The following is a 14,684-nucleotide window of genomic DNA, read 5'->3' as shown; positions in this document are numbered from 1 at the left end:
AATTAACTTAAAATTGCGTAAAATTAAAGATTCAGATAATTACATACATAAAAACAACAAAACTACAAATATGCTGAAGTCAGTGGAAACCCAGCTTCCCAGCCGGAGCTGCCCATGAGATTTTTTTTTTTTTTCTTTTTGCTGTTTGAACGCGGAGAATTGTTTTTTGTGTGATTATGTTCGTGAGGCGAAGTTGTGATGATGACATCTAGGAGAAGTTCGGCCAGACTGAAGTTACGCCGCTGTTTGAGCCAGCAGCTGCGGAGCTCCACGTCCAAAGCCTGGGATTTTCTCTGGAGGAACGTCAGGGAGCGAAGACTGGCAGGTCAGTTAACCCGCTGCAAGAGCACCGCAGCCCGGCCACAGGAGGGCACGGTGAAAGTCACTGTTGGCCATCACACTTACAGAAAACTGTGTTATGTTGCTGAAGTGACAGTGTTTTGTGCAGCATGGTATATGAAAAGGTGCAGCAGATTGGATTGGAAATTAACGATAAACCATGACTTTGATATTTTATTTTCATTTTTAGATTAAAATCTAGGGATATGTTTGATTTGTCCACTCAGTAGGAGTAGCAGTTGGCAGTTTTTCCTCCTTTTTCCTCCTTAATGTCAGTTGCAATAAAACATCTTTATATCTAACTTTGAAAAAGAGGGTTGCAACATCACACAGGGGAGACCTCACCCTTTATTTAAGGCTTTAAACCAGTCGTGGAATTGTTACTTATTTAACTAAAATTGTTTTGAATTAACTCACTTTTCATGTCAAACACTTAGAAAAACTAATTAACTTAAAATTGCGTAAAATTAAAGATTCAGATAATTACATACATAAAAACAACAAAACTACAAATATAGCCACAGTTTTTAAATATTGTAGGAATTGTCTTTATCAGGATAAAGTCCTGGCCATTTAAATTGGTAACTTTTCTGTATAAACTTCGCAACTTCTGAAAGACATTTGAAAAGAACACGTGCGTGGTTACACCACAGGGTGGCTCTGATGAGCAAGTTTACGGAGTGATTCCATCGTGTAGCGGTTATCACGCCTGCTTACACATCTGCCTTACACGCCGAAGGTCCTGGGTTCGAGTTCCACACGAACCACATGCATGACGCCTTCCACTGGACAGCAGATCTACTGTCCATACAAAGGTTTTCCCAGTGTGACCTGCTATTATTACAGCAGCCCTCCCACCAGAGGAAATAATCAATTTAACCCTTCATATAATTCATAGAACTAAATACGACGAGCAAGTGTCTTAACATGGGGCTCAGCGGCGTGCAGTTTCATCAATCAGCTCATTAGAAGGAATTGAGTAGTTGACTCATTTCTTGCAGTAACCCTATTCCACCACTAGGTGAAGTGAAGCCACCGCAGCGGGTTCTTCATTAAGCGGGACAGTCGTGACATCACATCTCCCTCTACTGCTGTGTTTCCAGACTGCTGGTCACCGTTGACTGTGTTTTATTTGTTAGAAACTGCTCAACACGTGGCACAGCGACAGAAAACAGCACAGAAATGAATACTGACTGATAATAATTGCATTTTGAGGTAAAATATTTCCAGTGAAATTTAACCCTATAGAAACAAACTATAAACTAAAGGAAGTCAATAAATATGTAAAAAGAAATAATAATAATAATAAAATGGTCAGAATAAATTAATAATTGTGCAAAAATTGGTAAAAAAAAGTATAGGAAACATAGCAAAAAATAATAACTTAGAAAATAATAAAGCATAAATATTAAGTCACAGTAATAATAATAATTAAAACCAAATAATATATTATTATAATATATAATAATAATCCGTGCTTTATATAACAAAACAGATACGTGTTTAACTATAATCCACCTTTTAAACATCTCTACCTTTAGAATGGACTTTTTTTGGTATCATTTATAATTGATCATTTCTGTTTCAGATATAATCTGTTTAGACTGATGCCGAAGCCAGACTTTAGACATGCCTGAAGTATTTATGTAGCGGTGCTTCTGTGGGACTAGTCAGACTCTTAATGTTACCTGAATAGGAGCTCATCTGGCCCTGGTTTCTGTAATAAAATCTATTTATTTCCAGACCTGAGCTCAGAGTTTAAACATGTGGTGGCTTACGTCAAATGAGGTGGTAGTTTGGTCTGCTATTCTGAAGTTCTGACCACAGGAAAGTTTGCCACAGCAGCAGCAGTGGAGGCAGGGCTGCCCACTGTAGGTTCCACATGGTTGCTGGTGAATCAGACCACTACACAGCACTGGCCAAAAAAAAAAAAAAAAACAGCTTAAAAAAAAGCTTATTGGATGAAAATATATATTAAAGAGGGCAGTTTAATATTTGCCCATTAGTATAAGGTGTTAATCATAGATATTTTAGGCTCAGTGCATGTATCATTATAAATATATAGGAGAGTAGTATGGCACCAAAATGTAAATATACTGTAAATTGAAAAAGAACTTTATATTTAAATTAAACATTTAACTAGAGGATTTTAAATTAAATTGTACACCTCATTTACAATCTAAGCTTGTGTGTGTGTGTGTGTGTGTGTGTGTGTGTGTGTGTGTGTGACTGGTTATCCTGGATTCACTGTGCCGCACTGTTGAATCCGTGCTCAGACACAGGCGTGTTGAGGCCTGTATGATGAGGGCTGGAGTCGCTGAGACTCTGACAACCCCCTGACGGAGGACACACTGCTGCAGCCATGACTTCATGACATCCTGAAGCTTCTCCCCACACACACTCACCCCCCAGCAGAGATATTTGAGGGCTGACATAAACAAATGCGACATTAATCTCATTGGCTCTCCTGTTACACTGCAGAGTAATTCCGCAACTTAACCCGTGATGTTTCTGCTCGTCTAGACGAAGAGAGTGCAGACTCAGGCGCTTCACGCAGATCACTTTCCTGCCAACAGGCTGCCACTCATTCTTCAGCCTGACTCCGTCAGCGACGTTTTCACCACCGTGAATGGACACAGGTGTTTGTTCATGTGTCAGAAATGAGTCAACGCCCAGTGAAGTCATCGGAATGTGGTCATAGTGTAGTGTCACCTTAAAAAAAGCAACTGGACTTAGATCAAAATAGCTCAGTCTGAGAGTGTGAACGCCGAGGACCGTTAAAGCCCCCGCAGGTTGTTGGTCCTGCCACAGCTCCTGGCGTTTGCCGCTGAATCGTGGTCTTTGTGAGCTCAGGACCAGAGTAGATAATGACAGACAGGTAGAGGAACAGACATGGCCTGTGTGTGTGACTTGGTGACTCGCCCACTTGCTTCACAGCACACGTGTGGCGCCGTACCTTTTATAAATGCACCGTACAGTATAGCACACAGGAAGTCCTGCATGATGAGGTTAAACATCCGTCACAGGAACATGGGCTGAGGCCCTGGCACCGGCTGAGTCTGTGGCTCTGAATGTGGGCTTCACTGTTGGTGTGAATGGGCTGTTTTTCCATGCTGTAAACTGGCTGAATCAAGAATCAGGGTTCTGACAAGTCATCCAGATCATTCTATAACTAACTTAATGGTCTGTTCAAATTATACTTCTTAGCATCGGTCAACCAATTTTCTCAGAAAACGGCAATATGACAGCACTTTAATCCGCAGAGGTTGAATGGGTAAATACAGCACCTGGACAGTAACAGACCTGAGGCCTAGTTAAGCTCATAGACCCTAAATTAAACATGGACGTAGCTACTGTAGCTACATAAATTAAACATGGATGTAGCTACTGTATGTGGTAGCACACTATTGTTGTAAAGAGACACAAGGGAGAAAGAATCAGAGGTTCTCCAGTGGTTTGGAAAGTACCTCAGTATGACTGTAAGACTGTAAAATGGTGTTTTGTTCAATGAAACATTAGGTCAGTTTTGTAAATTTAAATCCCATTAAGAGAAAAGAAAACAATAAAGCATGACGCAACCTTCTAAGAAGCCTTGATGCAGATGTAAACAAAGGCAAATGTAAATGTCTTCCTCTTATAGCGCCACATGTCGACATATTTGTCCACTGCACTTGCCAACTAGTTCCTGTGCAAATTTCTTTTTAACGTTACGCACCGGAATGATGGAACAAGACTTTCTTTGTGACTTTATGGGAGATGGTGACGTAAACTGAACTTCCTGTAGTTATATCTCACCAGCCGCTGATCATCAAGTTAACTACAGAAGCCTAGTTATACTTCATCCACTTGCATTACTCCAAGGTGAACAGGCTTATTATTTATCCTCGTCATTGAAATTTCAGAGTGTATTTTAGAGAGTATACTGTATCTTAGTGTAGTGTTTAAATCCTCTCATCTTCTCAGATCTAAACAGATGATTCCTCAGCTTCTACTGTTGCTGTCTCATCTTTCCATTTCTGTTGCCTTTCAGTCACCGGATATTGTGACTAAAATGTCTTTTTTTAACCTCCCATGAGGAGCTGACACTTGGAGAAAACCTGCTGAAAACTTTCCTCCCTGTGTGTTGGGGGTTGGGATGCAGAATTTTACATTCCACCACCACACAACCCGACTCCAGCCGTCTTTTTTTCCACACTACTGTAGTTTTCTTTTTAAATGAGCAGAACCCACACTTAAAGTTTCCATATAAAGTGTAGCTGTGAACAGCAGAGCTGTTGTTTAAGCACAAAAAAAACCCATAAATTTGTCGCCAAGTTTCTTCCACCACTGCTCTCCGGACTCTCTTAGTCAACAAACATTCCATTGGTATTTATATTTCCCTCCAGAGCAGGGGGAAGTAGACAAGATTTCTCACAGACACTGGATTCAGCCCAGAAAGTTGGGCTGTACTGCTGACAGTATCCTGGCGATTGGCTGTTCTCTAGGTCACATGGTCTGCAGAAAAAGCTCTGAAGTGTTGGTTCTCCTCCCCCTAGGCTGTGCTCTGCCTTCCCCTCTCAGTTGACATCGGGCTTTGGCGTCTGTATGTGAAGTCTTCTGTTTAGGCTTAGAGAGTGTGAGAGCGTTAGTGTCCAGGAGCTTATTTCAGGGAAACCTTGTCCTTTTTTTTTTTAGTTTAGTTATGTTTCGAGAGCTGCCAGAGTCTACGGGCAGTGAGTGCCTGGGAAGTATGACCCCAGAGACTCAGGATATCTACCTGAGAATGGACCATCACCGCAGACGCTCAGGGTACAGACTGGGCAGGATCATTGCCAGGCAGCAACTCCTCAAAAAGATTGCTGGAGGTAGGGAATGTGTTTGGTATAGTTGTTGAAGTGTTATACCAAAATAGATAAATCTGTCTGCACTTTTTTTAAAGGTATTTGGTCCATGAAATACCAAAATGATGGCTGATAAATGCCATCTGTCATGCAAATACAATCTCAATATGATTGATATCCAAAAATGTTTTACCACAGACCATAGATATTTATTCATCCGTCACAAAGGAATGAAGAAAAAGGAAATTGTGGACAGTTAAATAACGATGTTTAATCAGGACATCTTAAAGATGTAGTCCTGGGACAATAACTGGCTTTTAAAAATGAATTGAGTGTAAACTATGGCCACTGATTCATTGAATAATATCATGGCCCATTAGTCCAGGTACACATTTGAGCCCTAGCCTAGCCTAAAACAAGAATTCTAAATCTCAGATTTTAACTCTGAATATTATTCTTTGTTTTTTATTCTGGCAAAATCATAGTGGACTGTATACATATATGTTTGTGTATGTGTTTATATACATATAAATAACTGGAGAAGGTTCAGGTGCACAGGTGTGTGTGTCAACAGCGAACAGTCCTGACTAATAACTGAACGGGACTAACCTACAGCATTGAAGTGTGTGTCAACAGCGAACAGTCCTGACGTGACTAACCTACACCATTGATGTGTTTCTGCAAATAATCCCAAACTTGACCTTCAGTCAGCAAATCGTCTTTGGTGAAGTGTTTGGAGATAATTCACCGATTGCTACGGTGAAAAGCAATCGAGTCACTGATGTAAGAACACGCCAAACCCTCAGTGTAAATAAGATAATGATGATGAGGCCTGGCACTTTTACAGGCGTATCTGTCACCTGCTGTTTGTGCTGAAATCATCGTCAGCGTTAGAATTAATGGTGTAAATTATTTCTAAAAGTATTCTCAGATATTTGCTTCAATTTTTCATTTATATTTTTTCGCTTTATGCTTCTACAAGGCAACAAAATTCACCCCAAAATTCACCCATGAAGTAATCGCCGAAAATAGCTTAACGTTAATGAAATCATGAAACATCTGTTGGACAAAAATTCAATTCAGCTAAGAAACACAAAACAACATATTCATGTAAAGCCTAGTAGTAAAAGAATCAAGTGTATATTTATAGTGTTAGAAAACAAAATGTCTAGGTTTAGCTTAAAATTAGCCATTTCTAGAAACCTGTTAGTGCTAAAAAAATCAAAGAGAAATAAAAGTTAAAGAAATAAAAAATAATAATTTTACAGAATTATGTCAAATGTCTATAAAAAGCTAAACAACTTGACCAAAAAAAGTTTAATAGTTTGACATATTTAAATGGTGAATTCCAGACAAAATATCCACATTTTTTGGAAAACAAAAATGACTACATGAATACTTTTGACAACAAACCATATCTGTATCAACACTGATATAGAAACTATCTGCAGCTTCTAACCCTCCTCACTGCCTTCACCTGTACATGTGAGGTGAGGACGTAGAGACAGAGCGGGGGAGCGTCAGAGTCTGCATAACAAAAGAGAGGATAAAGAATCTCCACCCGCCCCCACCAGTAGGTGTGGGAACCCTAATGTTGGATCAAAGGTCGGCTGCGTTTCATAACATCACAGTTGTTGGTGGAGAAGAACGCTCAGTGACGTGTTGCTTCATGTGTTGTAGCCGTGATAAGCTTAGCGTCGGAGGACTCGGGGTCTCCGGTGTCGTGCTCTGTCGCTGTGCTGAAGACGTGTGGGTTAAACGCTACACAGATTGATAACACGTGTTTGTACACATACACACACTTTGTTTTCCAGAAGATGAGGGAACTTAAAGACTCAGGCATGTGTGGTCATGCTAACGGAGCCTGTGCTTTCAGATCACAGATGTCTGCTTTGACAGCAACCCAACAATTTAGGTCAGCTGTGACAAGGACCGGAAAAAGACACGGAGCAGGAGTTAGTGTTCAACTGTAGGACTATTTACACTACAGTGAAATGGACTGGAAAATCGACGACATTTAGTGTTAACAAATTGATCGTTTTAACCACATCAAAGGGATTTTGTATTATCTTGATAAATGATAGAGTTTCTAAATGCCTTTGTCTCTATTGGTCGAGTGGTAACATGAAAAAAAAAAATTATAGGTTTGCCAGTTTGATTCCCATGATAGGGAAGCAAACTCTCCCTCCACTCCACAGGCACAGCTGGGGTGTCTATGGATCGGTTAAAGGCAAAGGATACAATTTCTAATGCTCAACTTAACTTTAAGCAACATCCCATAAACAGAAACACTATTATCTCAGTAGTCCACAGCATTCTGGAGGAGAAAAGAAAGTGTTGGATTGGCATTGGGATCAACAGATATTCGAGGTTCTAGTATCAGTATTGAAAAAAATCCTAAAGTAAACATAAATAAAACATTCCATGAATATTCTATCCACTATTTGTCCACTCTCCTCTTTTGTTAAGTGAAAATATCTTGAATATTTTTTAAATTTTGAGTTCAGGATTAGTCAGTGCCACAGGAATGATCTACTGTTGCAGCAGTCCCTGCATTCCAGTTGGCTGGGGGCTTGTTGACACAGCAAGGTGAAAGTGAATGGGGGCCATGGTGTTGGGCAGACTCACTGATGTATTGTTTCACTCCCTACATTTCAGGGCGGTCCTTCAGACCTGTATCTGACACGACTGTAATTCAAAGCCACCGCTGCTACATGTGTGGGTTGACTGTCCTTCGTTAATGATCAGCTGGTTTACTGTATCTACACGTGGCTCTGCCATGGGTCCACGAACGGTACAGGATGTACCCTGTCCAATGACTGCTGCTGTTGGCTCAGGCTCCCCTGTGCACTTGAAAAGGGTTTAGGGGCTAACGAATAGATGAATGGAATACACAGAGCACCAGTTACCAGGAACAAAATGATTCTTACTGAATCTATAGTTGCCTGATGGAACAACCATGAACCAAGTCAGTACAGAAAATGCAGCCGGTCAAACATAAAGTCTGAATTGCAGTTTTACATTTTTTGATAGGAGTTGTTTGTAAAGTCTGAATTGCAGTTTTACATTTTGTAAAGTTGTTTAAAAATCAGGGTTTTCTCGTGGCTCAGTTGAGGTCAGTTTTCTTATTCATACATGAGCTGATAAGTGAGATAAAAAAAACCTGTAACCAATGTGTCTGTTGAGCAGCACCATGAAGGATGGCTGGTTACTTTGGACCTTGATTTGTGTAATATGTAATTGTTTAACATTCGTACTCACACAGATTTGTCCAAGTTTAACAGTAAGTCCAATTCTGTGGTCTATGTTTTCATCTCCTTCCTAGTGGTCTGTCCTGTTTCTGGGCTCAAAGATAATTGGCTGCGAAATTACCGATGTGTTCTCAAAGATAATTGGCTGCGAAATTACCAATCTGCGCTTCACCAAACCAAAATGTTCATCTATTTTTGGTGTTTTTGCGACAATAATAATGATCCCATCTATAGTCATATCAGCTAACACTCCCAGGTCTGCACTTCTCTTTTTAATAACTGAATATGTTCAGGTTGTGAAAACATTCCCAGTGCAATGAGTAACTCCTGTGAACTTTGTGGGCTTCAGCTGAAAGCAGCAGTGCGTCCAAAGACTCACCCACTCACACAGTGTTTGGTTTTTGTTCTTATTGGAAGAGTGTTATCATTCAGACAGAACAAACACCCTGTCCTGTGTGACTCCTGCATATCCTGCGGTTTCACCATGGTCCTGTTGCATTCAAGGGTCTTTGGAAAAAGACATTAGATCATCATCATCATCATCATCGTCATCATCATCATCATCTTCATGATCATCGTCATCCCGTGGCTGAGCATGTAGAGGTTTCCTGTTGAAAAGAGAGGCGTTACTGCAGCAGCTGTGTGCACACCCAGTGCTTTTATTTGGATGGCATATCTGAAAGGCCTGAATGTTTCATGCTAGCATGCAGTTGTTCATTCGCTGGCACTTGACAGTATCCAAACATAGTCATAGAACATATGCTCACTGTGTGGCTGAGCAAAACCTGAGACCTGTTTTTGAGAGTTTACTTAAGTAAGGTTTTTAAAGAAGTAAAATTACTTCTTAATTATATATATTTAATGATGTTAGCTTTGCAAAATTCAAAAAGATCTCATTTAGAGGAAAATACTAGAACTTCAATGCTGATGGTGTTAGTACTTGGGGAATGTAACCATGTGTGAAGACCTGGTTGTGGGTTTTAAACCTACGATAAAATCTGTTCTGTCGGTTGTAAGAGCCCAGGCTTCTGTGGTTCTTCAGTTAGAGTCAAGTCTTGTTTCATAACTTACTGGCATTAACACTGTAATGTGTTTTCTGTTCTACAATTTACCCTTCACTCTTTAGTGTTCTGACCTTTTAAGTGTTTTGTCCAATAAACAGAGCTGGTACCAGGCAACATTTACATAAGGGATCTTTGTAGTTCTAAAGTGAGCTGCTCATCGGTTTGTTTGCTGGTTGCACATGGGTCCCACACACATTTCCCACACGTTAGCCATATGCAACCCACATCACTTTGTCTTTTTAAAACCCAGGTCCAGTACGAACCCCTGTAGTTCATGTAAACACACGTGTGGACTCCACATGGACACGCTGGCTGGGTAGTTCCTGATACTGTCCCTGGTGTCTGTGACAACAACAAACTTCAGATGTTCTCTGTCCATCATGTATGAAATATCGTGTATGATAGTGTATGAAAAGGCTTGTTAGGCTAACAGGGTGCATACCACTAAGATACTTTAGATAATGAACAGAGAGGAGAGCTGGTCCCCTCTGTTAGGACCACCAGCTCTCACCTACACTTCTCTTTGAGGAGACGTTCATTGTTCTGCCCATTTAAGCTGTCAGGATGAAAACTCTTCAGCATTAGAAATGATCAAGCTGGACTCAAGCCCCCTCAACTGACGTACTAAATAATTCATGGCAGCTCTGCTGCAGCATGTGACATGTTAGATCACCTGTGTATGAGACGTGTGTAAGTGCTCCTTCACCCAAACAGGGCACTGATGAATGGATGTGGAGTAGTTTTTATTCATGAGCCTCTTCATTGTAGATGTGGGTCAATATGACGATTTTGTTTGCTGCCTCTACAGGTTGTGAAAGAGTAGTGACAGGACAATGTAAGTGTGACCCATATCCCACTGTCTATGACTGGAGACCTAGAATATCATTGTTTTATTCTGCCTCATTAATATTAGTAGATAATGTGAAACGTTCTACTTTTGTGAGTAATATTTATATAGGTTTTCAAAGCTGGACACGACCTATAAATATATAATTAGAATAGTTGGTTTGAAAGTGTTGCTTTTCATGGAGTAGAGGTTTAATTTGTGTCCCTGGGAAATTAGATTTGTCATGTGACTTCCTTTTCCATTGAACATCAGTTATCAAAACGTACAACTCTAAACATGACTGTGTGAGGCAACAGTTATATTCCTTAGAAATGCCAATGAGGTTTTTCCTGAGTACTCAGGTTTTAACTAGAAAATAATCAACATGTGCTGTATTTGCCAAAAGAAGAAAGGCCTTATCGTTTCCGCTTTTTAAAAGCTCTTGTTTTCCCCAGAACTGAATTTCAGGTAATTTCCCCAAAAAGCCTAACACTAAATCAATTTTTTGAACTCATGAAACAGTCGGGGAATTTAGTGTATCAATCCACACACACACACACACACACACGTACTACCAGCGAAGTTTAATCAAAGATTCCCAGCTTTTGCCTGCAGATGTCAGACTTGGCTCCTGTTTCCCAGAAGGCCCTCGGTTCATGTATGTTTTAATCAGAGCCGTTTCCGGCCTGAGTGAACTGACATCTACCACGTGCTGAGCTAATCATTTGCTCAGGGCAGATTTCACAAATACTTTGGCTGCACTGTTACAAGAACATAAAGTTACATATTAACAGAGCTGTTCTCACTGTCTGTCACATTGCATAGAATGGAGCAAATGGAAATTCACTGATCAGAGAATACATTCACTGATTTGATTCCCAAAAAAACGTTATAACTGAAATATATATATATAGAAAAATATCAGGAAAGCCTTTATTGACCCCTAAATCTAAAAATAAAACGCAACTGGCTACATTCTCTTGATTATGACGCTTTCATATTTTTAGGTCTTTACTGCCCTCCTGTGGATTGTTAAGGTAAAAAAGGCCAGTGTGTCTGGCCTTGAAGCTATACTTACTGTATATACAGTCAGTCTGTCTGAAGATCTAGTTTTATATAATCCACTTCTTGTTTACTATGACTGTTTTTACTACTATCTACAGTATCTACATCTATATAAGTTTATATAACAACAATTATATTTTCTCACTTATTCACAATGAATAATAGTTTTTGTTATAATAGTTGTTTTTGTATTTGCTGCTCACATCCTCTGGTCCAATACTTGATTTTCATCTTGTCTTTTATAAAGACAACAGTAGTCTCTGCCAACAACCCATTCCAGCCACAGCCATATCTGCACTTTACTGTCCACATAAAGGCACTGATTATGTCTGCCGCCACTCCACAGTCTGTGTGATGAGGCTCCCGAGGCAGCGTCGTAGACCATTCACTTTGATGTCGTTAATTAGGACCATCGTCCATCAGGTCGTCTCGCTGCTTTTATTTCAAAGGTCTTGAAAGGGCTTTCTCACGGTAGGGACACTTGTTCTGACACTGGCCCCTTCTTCACCATCTGACTCCGAGGCCACTTCCAGAGAGGGCGGAGCCGCTCATGGCTCCCAGTGGGATTCAGTCCGAATGAGTGGGAGTCGGGCCCTTATGGAGCACTGTGGGATTTGACTTCAGAGGAGTGTCTTTTTGTCTGTTCACTGTTTTTAACACAGCTGTGGTCACACACTTGACATCATTTCTTAGTTTACAGTGATTTTATTCAGGATTTACACAAAGACAGGCTGCCAGCCGTCCACTAACCCTAACCCTCCATGTCTCTATGAGCCCGGATTTAGAAACAATGTCAGTAATTCATTCTTATTCCACGTTAGTCGTGTTATGTGTCACTCTTGAAATACCAAATTACAGTGTTAATGTAGACACACGAAGGGAAGCAAGAGTTACGGTCGCATATAATGAGGGAAGAAAACAGCCTGAAATGCAAAAACACACAGCCCGCTGTACCTTACATAAAACATGACATGTGTGGACATCAAATCATGTCACTACCACAGAAAAACACCTGGAGGACGTGAAGTTAGCTGCACAAGACAGTCTGGCAGAGATAAAAAGAGAGGAAACTGAAATAACATCTGAAGAGAGCCTAAAGCCAAGTCAGTAAAAAAAAAAGAGTAAAAAATTCCACCGTTGGATGTGTGGTGTTTAGGTCCAGTGGCGACATCTGATGATTACAGTATTGTATGCATATATACAGTATGTGTTGTGTTGACTGTAAATTGCTCCGGAGTATAAGTCGCACCAGTGCCCTCTAGCGGCTGTCAGTGTGACGATAACAAACAAACGTACATAAGCCTAGAGTGCCCTCTAGTGGCTGTATAGTATAAGTTGCAAACCCAGCCAAAGCATGAAAAAAAGCGTGATTTATAATCTGGAGAATATGCTATATGTTTTTGTGTCCGTGCACATTTACAGAATGGAGCGAGTCATTGCTGCATAGTCACTGACGTGTTAAAATCTGGACATAATTTATTTCCCATCACAATAATCAAACATACCTGAAGCTCAAGTTGTCTTTCGATCAAGTTTTTTTACTGGCGTCAAACTTTTTTCTTATCGTGTGATTTAACTCTGAATTAGAAATGGCTTGATACAACTCTTTCATGTCCATACTAAGTATTCTGTTCAGAAGCCTCGTCCCTGTCTTTACCTCTGAGCTGGATGCCCACAGCTTTAATACCTGCTCTTATTACATCATATAATCATAACTAGTACTGTTTTCATTGCTGCCTAAGAAGATGTGTTATGCTTTCATTTACCTCAAAGGACTCTGGTTAATTAAAACAAGTATTATTGCGTCGAGGATCAGAGACAATATAACATCCTCAGAAGCTTAGAAACCAAAGTGCTCGCTGTCATTACTGCATGCCCTCGATGGGTGTTATCAGCCAGGAATAATAACTGTCATAATAAGCAGCGCCGTGATTACTCTGCAGAGATCAATGTCACGCTGAAGAAATATTCTGCGGTTCTTTGTGTGAAACCATGTTTGGATGAAGTGACGACCAAATCTACAAAAGCCAAAGCCAATGTTTTTATCACCAATGAAAGCAAATCTTTCATAAAGGACTTCAAGATGGCTGTCAAAACACTTTAAAATGCATGGGAACGGCGCTACAATCCAGGGTCTGGAACTGTTTAGCATGGCTGGTGTTCATTGCATGTTGATTTAGTATGGTATATGTCTCTTCTGTTCTGGATATAAAGATCGATTTCCACTGAAATACTGATATATTTATACAGTAACAGGAACAAGGCACTTGAAGGAACCTGGTCAAAGTATTGGGACTGTTTTGAACATCTAAAATGGAACCAAGACCAGAGTGGGGGCCTGGCTGTCAGCCCTCAGGTTGGTTGTCTGACTCTTTTCAAACCTGGGGTTAAAAAAACCAAAGCAGTTTTACACATCATTTTGCTGTGACCCCACACCAGAGAATACTCTAAACCAGGGAGGGCATGAGGAGCTTCCAATGGAATATGGCACGCTGGACATGAGTGTACCACTGCTGTAATGCTTGAATGATAACAAGCCTCCAGTCACTAGGTGGCATCACATGTACAGTCAGGTGAGCTTGTGTTTACAATGATGGAAAAAAAGATCAGTGATTTTTTTTAAAATCAGTTACTAGAAATTGCAGGCTACCCCGTTTGAAATCCATGTGATCCTACATGGGATTGTGACCCCAAGGTTGAAAAACACTTGCTTTAAAATGAGAAACTAACAACTGACATGTACAGAAACCATTGAGTGCCCTTCATGAACACACACTTGCTTAAGACTTTTATTCTGAAAGGTTTTCAAAGCTCTGTTTTTGGGCCAAGGACATATTTTGACAAGTGTCCTCTGGAGGTCATATCCACTCGACAGTGTTGGCTTTTTTCAAGCAACCCGGTGGAATTGGCGTGTGGTTGTTAGAACATTTTCTCAGATGCTAGTGAATGTGAGAAACTGCAACCGGTTGGGTGTAAACACTGCACAGCTAACAGTTTGAACTCAAGGCCTTGGCTTGTTCAGAGGCGATGCAGCACAAGCATTTTTATCCCATTTTTTTCTCCTCTGGCCGTGACACGGAACCAACCACATCCAGCTGACTGTCAGTTTGCAGCCAGGGTCAGGAGGATACTTTATAAATCCTTCACAGAACAGCTATTTGTGGCTGGATGAGGCAGCTTTACACTTAGATCAACTTTTCCACTTCTCCACCAAGTTATTGGAACACGTATGATGTCTACTTTTAAAAAAGACTCAAAGTGATTTTCCATCGTTGGAGTGTTTACAGGTCTCCGCGTGGTTTCAACAGCGAAACCCACT

At 40.5% G+C, this 14,684-nt stretch overlaps 1 protein-coding gene across 2 annotated transcripts in view; it reads left to right on the top strand.

Annotated features, from left to right (window-relative positions):
* The first annotated feature begins 204 nt into the window (after positions 1-204).
* The window catches only part of stard13b (StAR related lipid transfer domain containing 13b), a 31,882-nt gene continuing 17,402 nt past the window's right edge, over positions 205-14,684 (top strand). The window contains exon 1 of one of the 2 annotated variants that reach the window (XM_025054860.1): positions 205-325. Coding sequence is in view for 1 of the 2 variants with exons in the window: in XM_008309290.3 (XP_008307512.1) it covers positions 5,021-5,183 (163 nt within the window). In the remaining variant the exon portion in view is untranslated. Of the gene's footprint in view, positions 326-4,830; positions 5,184-14,684 lie in introns of those variants that run through there. The other variant, XM_008309290.3, reaches the window with a different exon arrangement.

This window comes from Cynoglossus semilaevis, chromosome 4 (genome assembly GCF_000523025.1).
Source record: "Cynoglossus semilaevis isolate Cse_v1.0 chromosome 4, Cse_v1.0, whole genome shotgun sequence".
Classification (NCBI taxonomy): Eukaryota; Metazoa; Chordata; class Actinopteri; order Pleuronectiformes; family Cynoglossidae; genus Cynoglossus; species Cynoglossus semilaevis.
Note: the sequence above shows the minus strand (reverse complement) of the source record. Positions and strands in the feature narration are given on the sequence as shown.